Source organism: Hippocampus zosterae, chromosome 11, assembly GCF_025434085.1.
Source record: "Hippocampus zosterae strain Florida chromosome 11, ASM2543408v3, whole genome shotgun sequence".
In the NCBI taxonomy this organism is placed as follows: Eukaryota; Metazoa; Chordata; class Actinopteri; order Syngnathiformes; family Syngnathidae; genus Hippocampus; species Hippocampus zosterae.
In genome coordinates this window covers 22,778,855-22,803,820 of record NC_067461.1, presented here as the reverse complement: position 1 = coordinate 22,803,820, position 24,966 = coordinate 22,778,855, and the positions used below count along the sequence as shown (strand labels likewise).

General features: G+C 44.1%; 1 protein-coding gene across 3 annotated transcripts; it reads right to left on the bottom strand.

Annotated features, from left to right (window-relative positions):
• Positions 1-695: 695 nt before the first annotated feature.
• Positions 696-18,442, bottom strand: LOC127610694 (core histone macro-H2A.2). 3 transcript variants are annotated; one of them, XM_052081136.1, is made up of 10 exons: positions 18,299-18,442; positions 18,163-18,211; positions 9,346-9,523; positions 6,540-6,646; positions 6,054-6,251; positions 2,896-3,000; positions 2,670-2,769; positions 2,502-2,591; positions 2,162-2,336; positions 696-1,967 (listed from the first exon to the last, which is right to left on the bottom strand). In XM_052081136.1, the coding sequence occupies exons 3-10, from the start codon at positions 9,515-9,517 to the stop codon at positions 1,802-1,804; spliced, it is 1,113 nt and encodes a 370-aa protein (XP_051937096.1). In that variant the 5' UTR covers positions 9,518-9,523; positions 18,163-18,211; positions 18,299-18,442; the 3' UTR covers positions 696-1,801. The 3 variants fall into 3 exon arrangements, with proteins under 3 accessions (XP_051937096.1, XP_051937097.1, XP_051937095.1); XM_052081137.1 differs by having other exon boundaries at positions 18,313-18,439; XM_052081135.1 differs by having other exon boundaries at positions 18,163-18,410.
• Between the last annotated feature and the right edge of the window lie 6,524 nt (positions 18,443-24,966).

Below are 24,966 nucleotides of genomic sequence, written 5' to 3'. Positions count from 1 at the left end.
GGTGATTTGTGAAAACAAATTAAAGCCTGTCTTTTGTAACAAAATCTGAGTTAAACAAGAATGTATAAACATTTACATCTTTTATACAGTATATCTGTTTTTGCAGAGTGTACGCTACAATTTTCTATCTTTGACAATTTTTTTAAGAGTTGACGGGAAAAATTTCAGGCCATCCGTCATTTTGACGGGTTGAAAATTGGGCCACAAACCACTGCAGCTGTACGTTCTTAAGAATCTAGTGCGGCACTTTAAGAGAGAGAAGCAGAGAGACGAAGAACAATGACGGGTGGACAGTAGACAGAGACAGGAAGGAGTTATTTGAATTGTCATTGCAAGAGTTTAGTACAGTATATGTTGTGAGAAGGCGACGGTTGTTTATTTGCGAACCACGGCCTCTCGTGGCCAAAACTATTCATGGGCTCGAAACGCCTCAGCGCACTAAACACATATTTATTTTAAAAAAGTCAGCGAGACAGAAGCCCAGCCCGACCCAAAGCAATGATTGACATTTTAGGCCCGGCCCAAAGATCTTACCTCTGGTGCAGCTGGATGGAAAATAGCCACAAAGCGGGACGATTCCACGGCCATGTTTCACTACGGTGTTCTTTTTGTGTCGGCTTGTGTTATATTTGGACAAAAAGTGCAGGTTTGGCTTTTTGTACTCTGTTCATTGAAATGAGTAGTCTTCACGCAAATGATGTAAAACGTTTTATTTCAAAGCAGAATGAGAACATTTTCTTTTTTTTAATAACTAGAGTACCAGAAACTACATAAGCCCAGAAATAACTTCTATTTCTACATGGAATGTAAAACCATCCGTGACACACCAACATAACAGTAAACTTCAGGTACTTAAATTATCTAATCTCTAAAGGAGAGCAACATACAATTTCAGCCAACAGCTTCCCTCGAACATTTCTTGATTTAACTGTCACCTACTTCTGTTATCCACTACAGTGCCATGAATAAGGATGTCCTCTTCTCAAATTCACACTTTCTTTGTGCATAGTTTCCCTTAAAGATGATCAAACATGTAAATATTAGAAAAACATAAATGGCATACAGTGATCCCTCGCTATTTCGCGGTTCGTTTATCGCGGCTTCGGTGCATCGCGGATTTTTTCAAACATTCATAAAAAATAAAAAAAAATTTAAAGTCCGCAAAAATCAGTGTCTAAATGTTGTTTACTATGCGTGCTGTGTGTGCGCACTCTGCTCAAGCGCTGAAGGTCCACGTGGGGCACTGTGTGTGTGGGAGCGCATGGACCGTGGAGCAGGTGAGTGTATGTGTGTTGCTGAGAGAAAGAGAGAGACTTATAAGAACAAAAGCAGGTCTCTCCTCCTTAATTGTCTAAACAACCTTAATTGACTAATCATAAACAAGTCTGCTGCACGCCTGGGGAGCACTGGCCTGTGTGTGTTAATTGGTCGCTACTTCGCAGAATTTTGTTTATCACGGGTGGTTTTGGTCCCCATTAACAGCGATAAACGAGGGATTACTGCATTTATTAAGGGGGCAAAAACACATTTTCAAGGCTACTTGGCCCTGTGTGGAAGAAGTAGCTTTGAATAGTCCCCCCACCCCACGTTTTATAAGTAAAATGTGTAATGTTTACTTTGTCTGATGGTGTTATACAAAGTGTGAAAACTCTGTTGGGAAGAAAAAGAAATACACACACACACACACACACACACACACACAAATATTTTTTTTTAGGGAGAAGAGGATAAGTTCTTTTTCACAGCACTGTACTGGCACCATCAGCATGACCAACAAAGAAAAACCAACAAGTCAAATTCCTCACTTGGAGTCCAACTTGGCCATTTCCTGAATGTATATTCCGATGCTCTCACTGTCAAACACAACAAAGTATATGTTTTTCAGAGAGGAGTTGGTCGATGACACAAAGTGGTTGGAGATGGCCTTGAGAATGAGTTGGGCAGCTGTCGGCTTTGGGAATCCATGCCTGCGGAAGAAGTTTATGGAAGAACAGTTGTTACAACAATGAAGGCTCTCAAATTCAGTTGGTCCCGTACTGGGAAACGGGGCCGGGTTTCTATTTCATTTGTGACTGGATTTGAAGCTACCCCTCGGAAGTTGTCAGAACGCTTGATCTGAAACGCAGGTCAGGTATTTGCATAAAAGTGGGTGTGTCCTCACCGTCCAGCAGGGAGTGAAGGAAAAGCCAAAGACTTGAATTTCTTCTCCTCTGCAGCCGAGAGGCAGTTCTCCACAGTCTTTTCTAGATGCTCTTCACACTTGTCCGACCCCCACTGTGGAACGTTGCAGTGGATGATGACGCGGGCTGTCATTCCAATGGCCTGGCTCACTGCCACTGCGCGGGGGGGAGAAACGTACTGTTCAACTTCAAAGATGTGCACTTTGTTCAACTGTCGACACGACTCGCAAGCACAACACACAAAAGAACAATCGTTTATTCCATACTTCTGTTTTAACAGCCAATCGTCCAACATCTGTGTAGGATCAGTGCAATCGGTACCTGATGCCACCCCCAAAGGTCCCTGTGCTTTCCGTAGTTCCTTGACATCCTCCAGGAATTCTTGGCCTCCTGCCTTCTCCAAAGCGTTCCCTGCAAACAACACCAGCAGCAGAAGATCAGGTGAATGCAAAAAGGCCGAACCATTTCTCCAAAGCGCTGCTTTCTCACCTACACCATCTCTGAGGTCCATCTCTGCATTTGTTGGGTTAATTATGGCATCTACCTTGATTGTTCCAATTTTGCCAATTTCAGTCACTGTGAGAGAAAGCTGACGTTCCCAACCGTTAACGGCATTGTGTGAGTCCAAGTTAGCATGCAAGCAGCTGACGTGACATTGGACCAAAGCAAAAAATAATAATAATAAAGAAATCCGGCCCTTATTATGCGGTATTACCTTTTGACCAAGGAACAGGCTCTTGGCTGAGAGGATGGTAAATCCATCTCCTGGGCCATCTTCCACCGTGGAGTTTGGTACAGATTCTTTGTCCTTTGCAGTGTTCTTTTTACCATGCAGAGGTACAAGAATGGCACCATGAAACCGAACACACACATTAACACTGAAGCTGAATGATATCGAAAAATGATTCAAGTGTGAGTCCATCTGCAATTTTATATGCAAATGTTTTTACGTCCTCTTGCCATGTGTGATATTTCTTTTTTTTAACAAAACACGGGCAAGAAATGTATCTGTTTGTATTGTAATATAACAATACCAGATTTCTTGGACATACAGTAAATGTTTTCATCTTTACAGGTTATATTATGTTCCTGGTCTGCTTTTACTTGTTTTTTCTTCTCCAGTTACCTGCAGTAATGGGCTGGTGGGCTGAGCTTTCTGCTTCACACCCGTTATGATGATTAGCAGGGTACTTGAAGGCTGCTCCCAATGAGGGATGACATCAGATTATTGCTTGCTTTGCTCACCAGTGGGGTTTTTGTTGTTTTTTTGGTCCTGCATGTCTAATCTTGTGAGTATTTTTTGAGTTCAGAGTCCCTGTAAGTGGAACCTTCTGTTTTTGTGAAGCTTACTTCAATCTCATCTTATTTTATGTTAGTTTTGCGTCAGCATTTTGTCTTAGCCTATTTCAGTATGTACTTTCTATCTTGAGCTTTTGTACTTTTGTGTTGATTTTTTTCCTCATGTGCTACTGCTCCCTTTGTACTTTTTAATCCTATCACCACTCTGATTTGTGAATAAAACAACTCTCAAGTGATACTGTGTTTTTCCCTCAACTCATTTTTGACACCTCGTAATAGTACGCATAGTCTAAAATTACCATGAATAATATGAGACTTTATCTTCTTTAGTTACAGTAACTTCGTAAACACTTGAACTTGCAGTCTTTAAGCATTCGCGCCAACAAAATTGCTACCAAACGAGCAAAAACCTGGAATCAGTAAATCATACATCAAATTACAACGATAATAACAACAAATCTATGGCTTTATCACTACAACGTTCAGAAAAAATATATGTGGACTGAACTTAAGTACTGCACTTATCTAGACACAATATACACTCACCGGCTACCTTATTAGGTACACCATGCTAGTAACGGGTTGGACCCCCTTTTGCCTTTAGAACTGTCTCAATTCTTCGTGGCATAGAATCAACAAGGTGCTGGAAGCATTCCTCAGATAGTTTGGTCCATATTGACATGATGGCATCACACAGTTGCCGCAGATTTGTCGGCTGCACATCCATGATGCGAATCTCCCGTCCCACCACATCCCAAAGATGCTCTATTGCAGGGGTGCCCATTACATCGATCCTGATCTTCCAGTAAATCTGAGATAGGTCCCAAGTAGATCAGAGGAGTGTCAAGGAGAAAAACAAACAAACAACCATTTGTGTGCCTTTGTAAATGTTAGAAATATATTGTTTGTTTTAATGTACACTGCACCCTAATAATCAGTCTCATTTTGACAAAGTCTCATTTTCACAAAAAAATATTTAAAAAATAAAATAAAGCAGGTAAATCTTGAATTTACAGTAGCACGTGATTATGTCACCGGAAGTTGTTAACGCTCAGCAGTCTACAATTGCAGCTTGTGATCAGAGCTGTTGCGCTCTATCTATTATCGTCATTATTCTCATTAAAGAGTTTGCTTCATGTACAATTCACTGAGGGCACAGGCAAAGAATAGGAATCTAGGTGGGCCCAGGGAAGCACTGGTACGTGTGAGCTACTATCGTTAACAGGGCTGCATAAGTCAGTTGCCTCAGTTTCAGGCTGTTTCTCATCATGGCGTGTGTGTGTGTGTGCGCGCGCGTGTGCGTGCCGGTAAGGGTAGATCCCGGGAGGTTACTTGATCGAAAAGTAGATCTTCGGTCCAAAGAGTTTGGGCCCCCCTGCTCAATTGGATTGAGATCTGGTGACTGTGGGGGCTATTTGAGTACAGTGAACTCATTGTCATGTTCAAAAAACCAGTCTGAGATGATTCTAGCTTTATGACATGGCGCATTATCCTGCTGAATGTAGCCATCAGAAGTTGAGTACACATTGTGGTCATAAAGGGATGGACATGGTCAGCAGCAGTATTCAGGTAGTCTCTGGCGTTGCAACTATGCTAAATTGGTACCAAGGGGCCCAAAAAGTGCCAAGAAAATGTTCCCCACACCATTACACCACCACCACCAGTCTGAACTGTTGACACAATGCAGGATGGATCCATGCTACCATCTGAATGTCGCAGCAGAAATCGAGACTCGTCAGACCAGGCAACGTTTTTCCAATCTTCTATTGTCCAATTTCGATGAGCTTGTGCAAATTGTAGCCTAAGTTTCCTGTTCTTAGCTGAAAGGAGTGGCACCCAGCGTGGTCTTCTGCTGCTGTAGCCCATCTGCCTCAAAGTTTGACGTACTGTGCATTCAGAGATGCTCTTCTGCCTACCTTGGTTGTAACGGGTGGTTATTTGAGTCACTGTTGCCTATCTATCACCTCGAACCAATCTGGCCATTCTCCTCTGATCTCTGGCATCAACAAGGCATTTCCGCCCGGAGAACTGCCGCTCACTGGATAGTTTTCCTTTTTCGGACCCTTCTCTGTAAACCCTAGAGATGGTTGTGCGTGAAAATCCCAGTAGATCAGCAGTTTCTGAAATACTCAGACCAGCCCTTCTGGCACCAACAACCATGCCACGCTCAAAGTCAATCAAATCACCTTTCTTCCCCATACTGATCGGTTTGAACTGCAAGAGATTGTCTTGACCATGTCTGCACTGAGTTGCCGCCATGTGATTGGCTGATTAGAAATTAAGTGTCAACGTGCAGTTGGACAGACGTACCTAATAAAGTGGTCGGTGAGGGTAAATGTATCATATAAACAATAGTAAATAAAAATAATGCTTTTTTTAAACTTCAGCCTTTGCGATTTGAAACTTGCATTCTATGACATTGCAATGTCAATTTGACTTTGATTCATTGTTCAGTTCCTATTGACACCTGAAGCAAAAGCATTATAGAGAGCTACAAGTGAAGTCAAACTTGGCCTGGATCGCGGCTGTTTCTCGTGCATACATGAAAGGAAGAGACACATTCAACTGACCGACCTTTGGCTTTCGCCCTCGTTTGCCTTTAACCTTTTTCAAGGGTTTGACGGCTTTGGTGCTTTTGGCGCGTAATGCCTTCTTCTCGGGGACGGATGCCTGGCTGTCCGGTTTGACTCGGCTTCCTCTCTTCTTGGAAAGAAGCTCCGGGTGAATGCGAGGCAGGACTCCTCCATTTGAGATGGTCACGCCACGAAGAAGCTGGAAAACATCCAACTTTTAACCAACTCATCGGGAAAGGTATTTCTTATGACACTGTATGTTCTCAATTTTTCGTACATATGACGACGTAGCTCACGTCAGAAACACCCCCTTCTATAATGCTGAACAGGGAAGTGGGGCAATACAGGACATATGCGAATGTCTTCCATGTAACATGCAAAGTATTTTTAAGTTGAAAATGATACCTTCATTTTACTAGAAAATCATCTTTATCGTAAAATGGTAACTACCAACAGAAAGTGGTTGCTCAGAGAATGTTGCGCCTACCTGATTAAGCTCCTCATCGTTTGCCACAGCCAGCTTAATATGTCTCGGAGTGATTCTGCCTTTCTTGTTGTCCCGTGCGGCGTTTCCGGCTAACTCCAAAATCTCAGCTATAAAGAAGGCAAGTGGAAATCCATGACATATACAACATGTTAATTTACATTTTAATTCATGTAGTTGATGCCCATTGTCTTGGGAACAATTGGAAAGAAAACGAGCCGATTCGTTTTCTATCTCTCTGAAAGCGCAATGTGGAGTACTGAACGAGAAATGTGGGCCTCCCAGTGAATGAAATAGTCAAAAGTGTAATCTCAATGACCAAAATGCATGCAAGTACGGGCGAGCAAGACAGCCACTCCCCAGTATATAGATGAGGGATAGGCAACACTTTTTTTTCAGTGCAAAGGGCTCTCGCGCATGAAAACATGACCATTAAAGGACAGCACTACACCTCTGACCAAGAAATCATAATTGAGTTCAAGGACTCACTTTGAACTTTTTTTTTAATCACAAAAAAAAAACCCAACTCAACTAAAATTGTATAACTGCGATATTATGTTTGTCCTGCATGTTATTCCAAATCCACATAAAAATATTAAGCCTACTCACATTGTAGCGTAAGGCACTATAAAACCCAATGTCAGCACAACAAAGACATGTCTGCCATCTATTGGTGATTGGTAATAAAACAACTTTGAAACGACAGTCTGCTATTTGCAGTTTGGTAGTTCACATATTTGCAGAACTGTCATTTTTCTTAAATATATTTATTTAATGCATGTTACATTCAAATTTAGATTAAAATTAAACGTTTAATATTTTTTACATATTAGATATTTTTCCCCAGGATATTTTCCTGCCAATTCCTCCCATGTTTGTATTTTTATTTTTTTAAGAGAAATAAATATTGAATGTGTATCAGCGGGCGGCCCGGTAGTCCAGTGGTTAGCACGTCGGCTTCACAGTGCAGAGGTACCGGGTTCGATTCCAGCTCCGGCCTCCCTGTGTGGAGTTTGCATGTTCTCCCCTGCGTGGGTTTTCTCCAGGTGCTCCGGTTTCCTCCCACATTCCAAAAACATGCATGGCAGGTTGATTGGGCGCTCTAGATTGTCCCTAGGTGTGAGTGTGAGTGCGAATGGTTGTTCGTTTCTGTGTGCCCTGCGATTGGCTGGCAACCGATTCAGGGTGTCCCCCGCCTACTGCCCGAAGACAGCTGGGATAGGCTCCAGCACCCCCCGCGACCCTAGTGAGGATCAAGCGGCTCGGAAGATGAATGAATGAATGTGTATCAGCGTAATTTTTTGGGACCACTCAGTGTGGTGCTTGCAGGCCGCCCCTTGACCATCCCCGATATAGATCTTGATCGCCCGTACTTGCATGCATTTTGGTCATCTATATATATATATATTGCGCGTCGTCCCGCACGCGGTCTGTCCTTCCGTCTGTCCCTTTTCAAAACGTACCTACTTCACCGCGTCGCTGCGCGCCGCCACTGCGCGCCGCCACTGCGCGCCGCCACTGCGCGCCGCTCAGGCAGTGGCTCACTACGATCGCGCGGGCATCTTAGCGAAAAAATGTTGTCTACCCACAAGCATTGCAATAAAATTGTTAGTTATTTAGTAGAGCTAAACATCTCTTTATTTTCGCGATAAGCAATGAAGATGAACAAAAAGTTGAACCAAGCAACAACACTTTTGTGGGCCAAAGGCCCACCTTACCAGCCTTCCGCAGGAACTAGCTGATGAGCCGCCCGGAGGGCGGCGAACCACCACCTTACCAGCCTTCCGCAGGAACTAGCTGATGAGCCACCCTCCGGGCGGCGAACCAGCTAGTGTTATTTAAAACAATTCTTAAAGAAATGCGACACAATGCACGCGAGTACATGGCACACAAAGTGTCAGTGACAATTCAATGTGCACAGCAGGGAGAAAAGATTATTGATCAATTTATGGAGATACAACTATAAATATTTCATATTCAATATTGTGAGAACTTGTAGATTTCAAGTGAGAACTTGTTGATTTCATCTCATTTATTTATGACATTTGTTCTTGTGGCCCGGTTTGTCTGACGCAGACATATGGTGGCTCCGGGCCATCGTTTTAAGGTCGGACCCCTTTTCAGATGAAAACATAAACAGTGATATTGGATGTTGGTAACTTGAAATGTAAATACGGCAATCCCTCGTTTATCGGGGTTAGTGGGGACCAAAACCACCCGTGATAAACGAAAATCTGCAAAGTAGCGATCAATTAACATATACAGGTAAGTCCGCGAACAGTCTGTGAGAACCTGCAAAACAACAGCGAGTCACATAGAGCAACATATACAGTACTACAGTACATTTGAACAAATCTGCGATGCACCAAATCCGCGCTAACGAACCGCAAAATAGCGAGGGATCACTGAAGTGCTAAAATATCTCATATCTTCAGAATGCACATGATACGCCCCGGACTGGTCACAGTTCATCCAACAATTCATACTTGTGTGTGCAATTGTGCACCATTGGACAAATTTGTCTTTAATCGATGTGGCATGTGTGTTTTTCGGCACATGAGGGCCTAAAGTTAACCAAGATTTCACTGTTCCCCTTCAGCTACAAATTCATTACATTAAAAAACGTTTTTTTTTAAAGATTATAAAATCAAACTTGTGTAACATAATATAGTATATGCCAACAGGAAGAAATTACAATCAAGTGGCAGTCCGGAGTGATCAAGATGAGCGGGCACCGTTCGATGTTTGCCACATTAAATGTAAACAGAGGGCAGCCTTTTTGGATAAACACATTGTGCTGTCACCCTACCTGCCAAGTATTCGATGACTGCTGCCATGTAGACGGGTGCTCCCATGCCGATGCGATATTTATGTGTGCCGGTGCGCAGATACCTCATCATTCGGCCAACAGGGAAGATGACCCCTGCCCGAGATGAGCGGGACAGCTTGGTGACCTTCTTTTTCCCCCCTCTGGCAGACATCTCCTTCTGCAGCACCAAACAGGGTAAGAGACAAGAGTCCAAGAATATCAAAAGGACACACACTGTACCTTTCCAAAGATATCAAAGGATGGTTTCAAGTGAGACAGTCATGCAGGGCATTGTAACAGTTTATTATTGTGGGCGTAGAACTGCACTCCATACTCAAGAGTGGTGTTTGTAATATTTTAGTTATTTGATTATATGAGTAGGCAAAATACCAACAATATGTACAGTAATATTACTCGGTTATTTAATAACAAGTAAAAGGTTGATTTTGCACACATGACTCACGTTTGTTAAAACTGAAAGGCATTTCAACTTTCAAACCATAAACCAGAAGTGTCTTCTTCTTTTTTTTTTTTTTTTACACCCCCGCAGGCTATATTGGAATTACGGCTACCTTCAAATGGCCATTCTGACTAAAAAAATATAGTAAATGTTTAATTATCTTATCATATTAATACATGGGCGGCCCGGTGGGCCAGTGGTAAGCGCGTCGACCTCACAGTGCTGAGTCACCGGGTTCAATTCCAGCTCCGGCCTCCTTGTGTTAAGTTTGCATGTTGTCCCTGGGGCACAACATGTAAAGAACACTTCCTCCCACATTACAAAAACATGCATGGCAGGCTGATTGACCACTCCAATTTTGCCCCTTAGTGAGCGTGGATGGTTGTTCGTCTCTGTGCCCTGCGATTGGCTGGCAACCGGTTCAAGGTGTCCCCCGCCTACTGCCCGAAGACGGCTGGGATAAGCTCCAGCTCCCGCCCCCCTCGACCCATGTGAGGATAAGCGGATCGATAAATCGATGGATGGATATTATTACATATTCACAGCAAATTGATGGATGACTACTTTTGAAATCAGAAGTCAAGGATCATGTTTTTTTCATGTGAATAAAAAATAACCATTTGAAAGTAAAGAACAGAGCGAAACACGGTGGCAGCGCGTGTGTAGAAATTGGCGACGTGAAGAGGGGGCTGGACGAAACGCTAGCTGGTTAGCACGGAAGCTAACCGCGGACGTTAGCACGGAAGCTAACTGCGAAAAGTCGCTACGCAGCTGGAACCCACGACCAGAGACCAACCAACCAAACGCCAGCGAGCGTGAGGGAGCCGGTAAACCCACTTGCGACGTTAGAAACACCCAGCAGCAAGCCTACTGGACACGTCACAAACTAGAATACAACCGGCTAGCAACGAGACCCAACAAAATGCCACCCAAACAGAAGCAAGACACAAAGCAGGAAGAGGATTCCCTGACCCTCACTCAAGTAAATGAATTACTCCAGCAACAAAAAGAACTTTTCACGGCGCTCTTGCAACAACAACAGGAAAATTTCAAAGGATTTGTCAAGATGATAATAGACTCAACAAACTCACGACTTGACACTTTTACCAGGGAAGTCCAAGAAATAAAAACCAGCATCAACTTTACCCAAAAAGAGGTAGACGACATTAAAAAAAATCTAATCTGTCAAACTGGCCATTCCAAAGACATGCAAACGGAATTCTACAAAGTATGTGACGGGATGCTTGTATTAACGGACAAGGTGGACTACTTGGAAGGACAGTCAAGAAGAAACAACTTAGTAATTGATGGAATTGAGGAAAAACCGGGAGAAACGTGGACTGAAACAGAGGAAAAAGTTCAAAAAATCCTTAAGGAGAAACTGCTGATACAGGGGCAAATTGAGGTGGAGAGAGCTCACCGCACAGGAAGACAAGACCCTGGAAGACCTCGACCAAGGCCAGTTGTGGTGAAATTTCTAAGATACAAGGACAGATCAAGGATCCTACAAAATGCAAAATATTTAAAAGGCTCCAACATCTACATTAACGAAGACTTTACAGATGCCGTACGACAAAAAAGAAAAGAGCTCCTCCCAAAATTAAAAGCTGCACGTGACAGAGGGTAAACTGCCTACTTAAGACATAACAAACTTATTGTCCACCCCCGCACCAGTACTCCAACACAACAGGCTCGAGTTCAACACCATCAAGCAGCATACTGAGAATTTTTCACCACCCGACAATAAAAACTCTGACCCTACTGAAGCAGGAAATTCACATACCAAAAAACATGGACTTCGAATCCTTTGATGACCCTTCCAACCCTTTGATGACCTCCAACCCTACTGACCACAAGACGTTTGACCCTGAGAACAACTTGGACCCGGACAATAACTTTTTCAAGACCGACCGACCGCGAGGCAGCCAGCGACGACCGACCGTGAGGGAGCCAGTGATGACCACGAGGAAGCCAGCGACGACTGCAGGAAAGCCAGCGACCGTGAGGAAGCCTGGAGACAACCAGCCTGCGACCACCGTGAGAGAGCCAACGACGACCGCAAGGGAGCGAGAGACGACCGAGAGGAAACCAGCGACGACTGCAGGGGAGCCAGTGACCGCGAGGGAGCCGGGAGACGGCGAGCCTGAGGCAGCCGGGAGACAACCAGCCAGCGCGCGTGAGAGAGCCGGGAGGCAGCCAGCCGGCGAGCGTGAGGGAGTCGGCGACGACCGCAAGGGAGCCAGTGACCACGAGGGACCCAGTGATGACGGTGAGAGAGCGAGCGACGACAGCGAGGGAACCAACGACGGCCGTGAGGGAGCCATCGACGACCGTGTGGGAGCGGGAAATTCACATCCCAAAAACATGAACTTCCAACCCTTTGAAGATATTGACTATAAGCCATTCGATCCCGAGAACAATTTGGACCCACACAATAACTTCTTCAACAACAAACAAAGGGTAACAAACTCTGACTATTACCTGGATGAACAATTCAACACTAATATAAAATTCGAAAATGCACTTTCGGTAATACACTTAAACAGTAGAAGTCTCTATAAAAACTTCACAAAAATTAAAGAATACCTGACTAAATTCAATAAATTTAAAATAATTGCCATATCAGAAACTTGGCTTGATGAAGATAAAAGAACTGAAATGGAAATAGAAGGTTATGAAATGTTTGCAACTAATAGAGAAAACAAAAAAGGAGGGGGGGTTGCAATATATGTAGACAAAGCACTTAAATGCAGTAAAATCGAGAGATTGACAAACACAATAGAAAACCTAATGGAATGTCTATACACAATAAAAAGGCATCAAATATCATCATAAGTTGCATCTATAGGACACCAGGAACATGTATTGACACATTCAATAAAAAACTAACAGATATGCTCAGTTCCTGCAACGATAAGAAAACACGAATAATATGTGGTGACTTTAACATTGACTTATTAAACCCAAATAGACACAAAAAAACAACTGACTTCATAAATATTATGTACAGCAACAGCTTTTTCCCAGTAATCCTGAAACCTAGCAGAATAACAGTTGACACGGCCACATTAATAGATAACATATTTATAAATAAGATTGATCATAAAATGGAAAGTGGACTTCTCATTAATGACATAAGTGACCACCTGCCTGTTTTTGCAGTTTTTCATAATTATTTCGATAGAAAAGCTAAATCAACAACTTGTATAACAGAAATAAGACTAAGAACCCAACGTTCCATCGATGCCTTTAAGCAAGACCTAGAAAAACAAAACTGGACCGAGGTCTACTCAAACGAAGACCCAAATACAGCGTTTGAAGTATTTCAGTCTACCATAATCTTCTTATATGATAAACATTTTCCATTAACTAAAGTTTCCAAAAAGTATAAAGACCCAAGTAAGCCATGGATAACGAAAGGCATAGAAAACGCATGTAAAAAGAAAAACAATTTATATAAATTGTTTTTACAATTCAGAACTGAAGAAGCAGAAAAAAAATATAAGACCTATAAAAATAAATTAGTAAATATTATAAGAACCAGTAAAAGAGATCATTATCATGCACTATTAGAGCAGAATAAAGGTAACACACAAGAAATATGGAAAATACTTAACCAAGTAATCAGAAATAGTCCTAAAAAAATGGATTATCCAGAGTATTTTATCAAAGGCAAAAATACTATTTTGGAAAAAACTTCAGAAATAGCAACTGAATTTAATGAGTATTTTGTCAACATCGGCAGTAACCTAGCAAAACAAATTCCTGATCCAACAGACCTGTTTGAAGTGGATAGATACGTAGAAAAAAACTCCTCCACGATGTTCCTTACTGCAGTAAAACAAGAAGAAGTATCAAATATTATAAAAACTTTTAAAAATAAAAAGTCAACTGATTGCTTTAATATTGATATGACAATAATCAAGCAGATTATAGAATATGTAGTGCGACCTTTCACACACATATGCAACCTGTCATTCAAAGCTGGTATCTTTCCATCAAAAATGAAAATTGCTAAAGTTATTCCAATCTATAAAAGTGGAGAAAAACATCTGTTTACAAATTATAGACCAATATCACTACTACCACAATTTTCAAAAATATTAGAAAAACTATTTTCTCGCAGACTTGATAGTTTTATACAAAAGCATGCGCTGTTAAGTGAGAATCAATATGGCTTCAGGGAAAAACGGACCACCTCAATGGCAGTTATGGAGTTTGTGGAAGCAATAGCCACTAATATAGACAACAAAGAATTTACTGTTGGGGTTTTCCTAGATCTAAAAAAAGCTTTTGACACAATAGATCACAGTATATTATTGAAAAAACTAGAAAGATATGGCATTAGAGGTGTAGCTTATAAATGGATAAAAAGTTATTTAAAAAACAGATATCAGTACGTGCAACTCAACAATAAAAAAACGAATCAACTGAAAATCACTCACGGAGTACCTCAGGGGTCAGTGCTTGGTCCAAAACTATTCATCTTATATATAAATGATATCTGCAAGGTCTCAAAACTATTTAAATGTGTCCTATTTGCTGATGATACAACTTTCTACTGTTCTGGAATAAATCTGAAACAGCTCCTGACAACCGTAGAAAACGAATTAAACAAATTAAAAAACTGGTTCGACAGAAATAAATTGTCACTTAACCTGAAAAAATCGAAGTCAATTGTTTTTGGCACAAGACCAATCAAACACCAAGCTAAAATTATGGTAAACTCAATTGAAATAGAAAGAGCGTATGAAACCAAGTTTCTCGGATTAGTAATAGACTCAAAACTATGTTGGAAACCACATATCGATAACGTAAAAAGAAAAATAGCCAAGACCGTAGGGATCCTCTACAAAACCAAGGAAGTGCTAAATAAGAGATCCTTGTACACATTATACACTTCATTATTATTACCATACATGACCTACTGTGTGGAAATATGGGGAAATGCCTGCAAAACAAACACACTCCCTATTCTCAAACTGCAAAAAAAAGCAATTCGAATTATTAATAGATCAAAATATACGGAACCCACAAATCCACTATTTATTAAATTAAATACGATGAAATTTTATGACCTGGTTGACTTTAAAATCGCCCAATTAATGTACAAAGCACACAATAACCTGCTCTGCCAAAACATTCAGAAGTTTTTTGAAATTCGAGAAAGCAACTATGAATTAAGAGGTACCAACTTTTTCAAAAAACTCAAAACAAGAACAAACATCAAGCAAAGAAGTGTATCTAGCAAAGGTGTTAATCTGTGGAATAATCTCAAAACGGACCTGAAAATGAGTAAATCGCTTGCCGAGTTCAAAAACTAATTAAAAAAATAGTACAAACAACCTACATCAATCAGAGTTAAAATGATAAATTCTAAACATTAAATATAATGATAAATCAGAACTAAGTTGATAAATAGAGAAAGGTATTGCAATATCCATTATGAATACAAGAGAAAATTGACACAAGAGTGCCAGGGTGAGGATGTATATAATCCCGATACAAACCAAAAGTTGTGAAAATATCACGGTTAAGGGTAAAGTATGGGCCTTAATGGAGACTTCTCATTACTTTTTCTTTTCTGATTGATTAAAAAATGATTTAGTAGATATAAACACATAACGGGGTAGGACTAGATAAGTTTTTTTACTTCATCCTACTCCCTTGAACATAATAACTGTGTTGAATGAAGACTGATTTCTTTCTTTTACTTTTTTATCTACCTTATTTTCTGTCAAATTATTACTGTATATGTTTTATGTTCAATAAACAAACCAAAACCAAAAACCAAACCAAATCCTTGCAAAATCTCAACGTTTTGATTAAACAGAAATGGCCATTCTGTTCCTGGGACAGTACGATGCGGACGGACACCCATTTTGTGGATGGAGGACAAGAAGTTGTTGTTTTTTTTTAAAGGATGGACTACTCAAGGACATAAGTACGTTTTTCTCTGTTCCTATAATCGTTCCTAACCGGGTCTTGTACCTACGGATAACCATTTCTGACAGAAACACGCCCAGCCTGTCTTGCGTGGTTAATCCGCCAATACACTACTTCTGACCGAAAGTGACGCGCCGCTTTGTCTTCATGCGTGTTGACCGTTTTTGTATAACGGGAGGGAGTGACTTCACTTTGTTTCAAGTAGACAAAGAAGAGAAGCACTCGTTCTCCATCCAAAGAAAGCTTACACATTGCCAATCAGTCTGGTGACCGATGGTGGTTGTGTTGACAGTTGAACGGTCTGCGGCTGGATGGATGTAAGGCTTGAGGAGCCGACGATGAGAAGAAAGGAGCGTTAGCGCGGAGCGCCAATGCGGATTTGGAACTGGGAGTCGCAGCTTGGAGTTTGAAGCTGATTACGTGGGACAGGAGAAGTGAACTAATCTCTTTTCGTCAATAGACGCTCCGGCTCCGTGTCTGCTTTCAAAACTTAGCTTATAGCAGACGTGTGCACATTTTCAGCATGACGTCTCTGACCCACTGGTGAAAGGACACTTTGATCCTCTCCTCTTTCATCTATAACTTCTTCAGACAACAAAGTGTATGCAGAAAAGTGGTGAAGATTGCACGACTGTCTGTGTCCTATGTCTTGTGTTGTGTTGTTTTTGTTATTTTGACTTCAAAATGGCGCCGCGAGAGTGGCTGCCTTTCCAGCAGCTCCTATATTTTGTTGTTCTACTTCTTCCTTTCATAACTTTGCTGCTGTAAATTGGGAATTTCTCCATTGCAAAACTAATAAAGGTTTTCGTATCTTGGTTGAGACTTCAACAGTTGTAAACGGTTCAATCCAGCCGGCTGGGTTTTTTTTACTTTTTAATTTTATTTGGTTGCGTCCGCTTTTTTATGTGCATGCATGTGACGTACTGTACACCGACGCAAGGTGGCCAAAAGTTCATTTCAACCTACTTGGGCAAAACGGGTTAAAACAAAAATTGCCTTGGAACACTGATCACCCAACTGTGTGTACTGCTTTGGGAACGTGCTGGCAGAGCTTCAGGAAGGCGTGCGTGGACTTAAATACAACACCCCAAAGGAAACGTGAAACGTAAGGACGGCAGTGCTTTAAAAGGACAAAGACTAATAGGGACAGAAGACGACTATTTTATTTATAAGGAGAGAGAGACGATGATGGAAGGGTGTCTGGGTCGCAGACACACGATGGACCTGCAAAATAGGGTAAAGTGCCCATCTCTGTTATTAGACGTGACAATTTTAAATTTTGGTAAAAAAAATTTGAAATAATTATGGAAGTTTCTCCACATGATTTAATTTTGCGGTCCACATAAATTGGTGCGGACCTCCAGTTTGACACCGGTGCCATAGAAAAACTCTTGTATCATATATCTTGATCAATTAGTTAACCAATCATTCAAGTTTTAATCTATTCTGTGCTTCCTACTTTACAGAGACAGTTTGGGTCAGACTTACAGGAGGAAAAGTTGAGGGATCCACACAGTACCCTTTTGTGGCCCGTCAGGCACAGAACAAAAATGTAAAAAAAAAAAAAGTTAAAAACAAACAAACTGGTAAGCATTGTACACTGTCTATCTGCCAACTGAGAAGGAAGTGGAGGCTTCAACATGTTTTGCTTTTTCATAACCTGATAATGGAATGGCCAGGTGTCCCAATTCGTTTGTCCATTTACGTCACGTTCACCCTGAGTAGGAAGCAATAATATTGGGTCTAGTTTTTTATGTGTTTTTAGGAATCATTTCATAACGTTTGTATGTATAAAAGGTTGTTGGCCCTCGTTATTGCATCATTTTGGAACACGGCGACGTATGTCGACGCTATTTGGTTATCGTGCATCATGTTCGTGTTCGCACTAACTCGCACGGGTTCTCCGGGGCTGAAAGGCTGGCATTTTAGTGGAGGGATACAGGCACAGTTCACTCAGCCAATGGAAAAGACGGTGCTAAGCACAACTCAACATAGCTACGCAGACGCTCGATTTAAGCATTTCAGCCATTTACTTTGTACAAAAGCTATCCCCAGCAGTAATGGCTTGAGCGACTCGTGCAACACTGACAAACACGAAGCAATCAACGTAATGCAGTGCCAATATATGTCTATACCTATACATTTATATGTACATACATGAAGAAATAGCGAGTTGCCTGTGTCATATTACTCCGCACAGCTCGCGAGCTTCGACTGTTAGTTATTCTGATACATTTTCCCTCAATAACACACTTCAACAAGGCCATTCCCGCCCACTTATTTTCTCATGTACAGCTCCGGTGCTTACGACAACCTCATCAGGCAACGGAGACTAGGAATAGAACCTGTCCTGCCTGCCAAACATGAGGCGCCGATGCGTGAAAATTAGACAAATGGTCCAAGTTTCCTACCTGTTTTTCTGTCCTCCTGTCACTCGACACACACGCGCCCTCGTTGCTCCTGAAGAGAACACAGCAGATGAACCAACACACCCCCAGCCAAAGAAAGCCAAAGTCTTAATTTGAATTCACTGCTCGTGTGTACTACCTAAGGTTAATTACCCTCAAGCCCCTCTTAAAAAATAAAGCAAGAAGGGCACGCGCAAGCTGTATGGAGGCTGTCTCTGTGCTACTGATGCTGAAAAGGGGAAAAATTCAATACCGGAGAAAAGTCGATGAAAATAACACCCCCCCCCCTCCCCCCGGAGCGACAGTCCAAAAGAAACGTTTGATCAATGGCGATGTGATTTGAACGTGTTAAATCAGGCAGATTGGAAACAAAACAAAAATAATGTCACCTTTTGATCTGTGGAGCAGCTATAAAATGATAACGAAGGTACAGCAATTTCGCACAACACGTAATTTGAGACTCATTGTAAAATTTGACAACAATGTTTGAACTAATGTAAGCAGCATCGTTTTTCTAATCACGTACCTTTATATCCAAAATAGAATGCCAAAACGGACCTAAAATTTGAGAGGAAAATGTCTCTGCAAGCCTCTTGTAATTCCATTCAGGTTGTTGTTACGCTATGTTTTTCAAGTTATTAAAATTTTTTACACGTTAAAATAAACAGGCAACGATCATTTATCGAGGTGTCAAGCAACATGGATAATTCATACAATTAAATTGGCTTGAGTCAAAGTGAGAGTCTACAGTTAGCAGCAGCAATCAGATATTTAGTATGTGTGGTGTATTAACCATCATAGATTTTTATGTTGTTTGGACGCATTGACTTCCCGTACTTTGTATTGCCATCTACTGCGCACGTGTGAAATGTTACCTGGGAGGTCTAAGCCCCAATCCCCACGAGGTTAATGGTGCAACTCGACGGTCAAATACATTATAGAAAACGCGTGTGTGTGCCTCGTCATTTCAAGACACAACATCTGGCGACGAGTAAAAGTCGATTTTAGGGTAGGAGGCATTACTCTAAAGTTTAGTGAGGTAAGATGGCTTACTTTTCTCAAAGACCGGACGAGTTTAAACCCGAGAATGAATCGTGATCGGCCTATGGCCTCCGAGAGTCGTCACCTTACCGTGGTGGAGGGGTTTGTGTGTCCCAATGATCCTAGAAGCTAAGTTGTCTGGGGCTTTATGCCCCTGGCAGGGTCACCCATGGCAAACAGGTTCTAGGTGAGGGGCCAGACAAAGCACGGCTCAAAGACCCCTATGATGAATGAAATAAATGGATCTAGGTTTCCCTTGCCCGGACGCGGGTCACCGGGGCCCCCCTCTGGAGCCAGGCCTGGAGGTGGGGCTCGTTGGCAAGTGCCTGGTGGCCGGGCCTACACCCATGGGGCCCGGTTGGGCACAGCCCGAAGAGGCAACGTGGGTCCCCCTTCCCATGGGCTCACCACCCATGAGAGGGGCCAAAGGGGTCGGGTGCTATGTGAGCTGGGCGGCAGCCAAAGGCGGGGACCCTGGCGGTCCGATCCTCGGCTGCAGAAGCTAGCTCTTGGGACATGGAATGTCACCTCTCTGGCAGGGAAAGAGCCCGAGCTGGTGTGTGAGGCAGAGAATTTCCGACTGGATATAGTCGGACTTGCCTCCACACACAGCCTGGGTTCTGGTACCAGTTCTCTCGAGAGGGGTTGGACTCTCTTCCACTCTGGAGTTGCTCACGGTGAGAGGCGCAGAGCAGGTGTGGGCATACTCATTGCCCCCCGGCTCAGTGCCTGTACATTGGGGTTCACACCGGTAGACGAGAGGGTTGCCTCCCTCCGCCTTCGGGTGGGTGGACGGGTCCTGACTGTTGTTTGTGCATATGCACCAAACAGCAGCTCAGCATACCCACCCTTTTTGAAGTCCTTGGAGGGTGTGCTGGAGAGTACTCCTGCTGGGGACTCCATTGTTCTGCTGGGGGACTTCAATACTCACGTGGGCAATGACAGTGAGACCTGGAGGGGCGTGATTGGGAGGAACGGCCCCCCCGACCTGAACCCAAGTGGTGTTTTGTTATTGGACTTCTGTGCTCGTCACGGATTGTCCATAACGAAGACCTTGTTCAAACATAAGGTTGTCCATATGTGCACTTGGCACCAGGACACTCTAGGTCGCAGTTCGATGATCGACTTTGTTGTTGTATCATCGGATTTGCGGCCGCATGTTCTGGACACTCGGGTGAAGAGAGGGGCGGAGCTGTCAACTGATCACCACCTGGTGGTGAGTAGGCTCCGATGGTGGGGGAAGATGCCGGTCCGTCCTGGCAGACCCAAACGTATAGTGAGGGTTTGTTGGGAGCGTCTGGCGGAATCTCCTGTCAGAAGGAGTTTCAACTCCCACCTCCGACAGAGCTTTTCCCATGTTCCGGGGGAGGCGGGGGACATTGAGCCCGAGTGGACCATGTTCCGTGCCTCTATTGTTGAGGCGGCCAATCTGAGTTGTGGCCGTAAGGTGGTTGGTGCCTGTCGTGGCGGCAATCCCCGTACTCGCTGGTGGACACCAGCAGTAAGGGATGTCGTCAAGCTGAAGAAGGAGTCCTATCGAGCCTTTATGGCCTGTGGGACCCCAGAGGCAGCTGACGGGTATCGACTGGCCAAGCGGACCACCGCTTCGGTGGTCGCCGAGGCAAAAACCCGAGCGTGGGAAGAGTTCGGTGAGGCCATGGACGGCTTCTGGACGGCTTCGAGGAAATTCTGGTCCACCATCCGACGTCTCAGGAGGGGGAAGCAGTGCACCACTAACACTGTGTACAGTGGGGATGGGGCGCTGCTGACTTCGACTCGGGACATTGTGAACTGGTGGGCAGAGTACTTCGAAGACCTCCTCAACTCCACCAACACGCCTTCCTTGGAGGAAGCAGAGCCTGGGGACTCTGAGGTGAATTCCGCCCGGAATTCCTCAAGGCTCTGGATGTTGTGGGGCTGTCCTGGTTGACACGCCTCTGCAACATCGCGTGGTCAACAGGGAGAGTGCCTCTGGATTGGCAGACCGGGGTGGTAGTCCCTCTTTTTAAAAAGGGGGACCGGAGGGTGTGTTCCAACTACAGAGGGATCACACTCCTCAGCCTCCCTGGTAAGGTCTATTCAGGGGTGCTGGAGAGAAGGGTCCGTCAGGAAGTCGAGCCTCAGATTGAGGAGGAGCAGTGTGGTTTTCGTCCCGGCCGTGGAACAGTGGACCAGCTCTACACCCTTAGCACGGTTCTCGAGGGTATGTGGGAATTCGCCCAACCAGTCTACATGTGTTTTGTAGACTTGGAGAAGGCGTTTGACCGTGTCCCTCGGGGAGTTCTGTGGGGGGTGCTTCGTGGGTATGGGCTACCGAACCCCCTGATACGGGCTGTTCGGTCACTATACCACCGATGTCAGAGTTTGGTTCGCATTGCCGGCAGTAAGTCGGAATCGTTTCTAGTGGGGGTAGGACTCCGCCAAGGCTGCCCTTTGTCGCCGATTCTGTTCATAACCTTTATGGTCAGAATTTCTAGGCGCAGCCGAAGCGTTGAGGGGGTCCGTTTTGGGGGCCGCAGTATTGCATCCCTGCTTTTTGCAGATGATGTGGTGCTGTTGGCTCCTTCAAACGGGGCTCTCCAACTCTCACTGGAGCGTTTCGCAGCCGAGTGTGAAGCGGTTGGGATGAAAATCAGCACCTCCAAATCTGAAACCATGGTCCTCAGTCGGAAAAGGGTGGAGTGCCCCCTCCGGGTCGGGGAGGAGATCTTGCCCCAAGTGGAGGAGTTCAAGTATCTTGGGGTCTTGTTCACGAGTGGGGGTAGGAGGGAGCGGGAGATCGACAGGCGGATCGGTGCAGCGTCTGCTGTGATGCGGACGTTGTATCGGTCTGTCGTGGTGAAGAAGGAGCTGAGCCAAAGGGCGAAGCTCTCAATTTACCGGTCGATCTACGTCCCAACCCTCATCTATGGTCATGAGCTATGGGTCGTGACCGAAAGAACGAGATCCCGGATACAAGCGGCTGAAATGAGTTTTCTCCGCAGGCTCTCCCTTAGAGATAAGGTGAGAAGCTCAGTCATCCGGGAGGGGCTCAGAGTCGAGCCGCTTCTCCTCCACATCGAGAGGAGCCAGATGAGGTGGCTTGGGCATCTGATTCGGATGCCTCCCTGGTGAGGTGTTCCGGTCATGTCCCACCGGGAGGAGACCCCGAGGAAGACCCAGGACACGCTGGAGAGACTATGTCACCCAGCTTGCCTGGGAACGACTCGGGATCCCCCGGGGAGAGCTGGAAGAAGTAGCTAGGGAGAAGGAAGTCTGGGCTTCCCTGCTAAAGCTGTTGCCCCCGCGACCCGGCCCCGGATAAGCGGTAGATGATGGATGGATGGATGGATGGAACGCATGGAACTGCTGTTCTAGGCGCATGATGTCAGCGACGTTTTGCCGTTTTACTGAGCTCTTTGGGCGCATCAGCGTATGGACTTCTCCGTAATTTAGTGCAACCTGCCAAGCCCAGAGACAAGACTTTTGCGGATATTGTATCTATATTGAGGAATTATTATGAGCCCAAGCCGTTGATGATATCGGAGCGTTTCAGATACCGAAAATGTGTGCAGAAGAACAGCCAGACGGTTACAGAATATGCCGCTGAGCTACGTCAACTAGTTACAAGGTGTGATTTCGGGGACACACTGGACGAGGCTCTCCGTGATGGCTTCGTCAGCGGTGTTGCTTCGGAGGCTTTGCAACGCAAGTTACTCTCAGAGGATGGCCTGTCGTTTTGTTAGAGCCGTGGAGCTTGCTGTCAACATGGAGACTGCCCACCGGGATGCATAGCAGATGAGGAAAGGTGAAGATGTCGCCACACCTGCACACAAGGTTAAGGAAAACCAAAGGAGAGGACGCTCACCCACACACCAAAATGAATGCTTCCGATGTAAAGGCATGAATCATAGTGCAAGTGACTGCTTCTACAAGACTTCAAAATGCCATCAGTGTGGTAAAGTTGGTCACATTCAGAAAGCATGTCGGGCTCGAGCACCTGTATCTGATGATAAGAGCAAGAAAAGGGGGAAGAAGATGAGCAATGAGAGAAAATTTAGTAAAATGACTGGCTATGTGCAAAACTGATGAAAAGAAAGATGATGATGTTCCCATGTTCCATGTCCATGTGTATTGTGCTAACGGCGGCCGTAGACCATATAGGGCAGTGGTCCTCAACTAGAAATGCTGTCGGTCCACTTTTTTTTTTTTAAGACCAAGGTCCGGTCCCATGCACAGTGGTCATGGGGAGCAGGGCTATATGCCCATTTAGTATGGTCAAGCCAAGCTTATACAAATCAACACTCCTCACAACCAACCAATAATGGGGTGCATGAAAATAACAATTATTCACTTTGCCAGTTGTTTTGAAACACTTCTGATACTCAATTTGAATGAATATCAAGTTTTATAAAGGATCGTCGGAGATAGGCACTCAGAAATAACGACAAGACACTTCTGGCTACCAACAATAGGCACTTTATTGGTCCCACACAGAAATGATAACACAGTTCAAACAAGTTGTATGAAGCTAAAGAACTCTTACCGTATGCCATTAGGGTGGAGAGCCAACACCCTCAGCAGAGTGAGCTTCAATACGAGCTGGCCGTTCGTACGTTAACCCACAGCGGACTCTGCTGAGGAGCATCGCTCCCCTCCTTTTATCCTCTAAAGTGTGTGCATCGGGAGGGGTGAGTGGCCATTCTCATCCCTCCCTACGCCACACTGTTTGTTGTGTAATCAAGTGGCATTGATCACAATCAAGTTTTGACAATTCAAGCAAAGCAGACTATGAAGTCGTCAAAGCAGGCTCAATAGTTTATCTCTGAAGTCGTCAAGGCAGGCTCCAGAGTCCATCTCTGAAATTGCTTAGGCAAGCAAGTCACCAAGTCATGCAATCATCTCAAAGCAGTTTTTCACTGAGAAGATATACCGTATTTTCACGACTATTCGACGCATCGTACTAATGGCCGCAGTCTCATTAATGCGTGACATTTCTGTATTTTACACATACACAGGACGCATCGTACGAATAGCCGCAGTTTTACAGTGGTAAAACATACGCCAGCTTAAACATACGGCATGCATGCGCGCACTCAAACACGTTAGCTTGAAGCATACGGTAGCATGCCAAGACATACAGATAAGATAAAAACACGTTTTTAAAAAGGCAACGAAAGCAGAACTGAGTTCGGGTGTATTTTATTTAGCCATCGTACAATGTTCTCACGTTTTCGATCAATCATCACCCAGAAATCCATCAAAGTCCTCATCCTCTGTATCAGAAGCAGAGGACTGCACATCTCAGTTGTCATTGAATGCATCACATGCTAGTGTGAGTTGCTACGCATTGCCGAGCGGAAAGAAGGAGTAGCAACAGCAAAGTCAACATTTCTCTCGTGTGAAGCTTTCCCACATTTGAAAGTAAAGAACAGAGCGAAAAATGGTGGCAGCGCGTGTGTGTGTAGAAAGAATTGAACAATTGTGCAAGTACCGTAATCCATCAAAAACGCCGCGTTCCCTCTCGTTGTTGCGTATTGTGGCGTAACTCGCCCAGCGCTGCCTCTCACTCTTTGTAAAGTTGTGTTTGCCATCGATCATTGTTCCCATGCTGTTCGCAACTTTACTTTGAACGCCCGGTTGATGCCAATGTCCAGCGGTTGGAGTTCTTTAGTCAAGCCTCCGGGAATAACGGCAAGCTCAGAGTTCATTTGCTTGACTTGATTTTTCACCGCTGCTGTGAGATGGTCACGCATGCCAAAAGCATAACCGGTGGCTTTAAGTTTT

Excerpts from the sequence above, each read along its gene's own strand:
- LOC127610694 (XM_052081136.1), bottom strand. The coding sequence starts at position 9,517 with ATGTCTGCCAGAGGGGGGAAAAAGAAGGTCACCAAGCTGTCCCGCTCA. Across the intron at positions 2,592-2,669 it reads GGACCTCAGAGATGGTGTAG|GGAACGCTTTGGAGAAGGCA; the intron begins GTGAGAAAGCAG and ends TGTTGTTTGCAG. Across the intron at positions 1,968-2,161 it reads CCTTCACTCCCTGCTGGACG|GCATGGATTCCCAAAGCCGA; the intron begins GTGAGGACACAC and ends CTTCTTCCGCAG.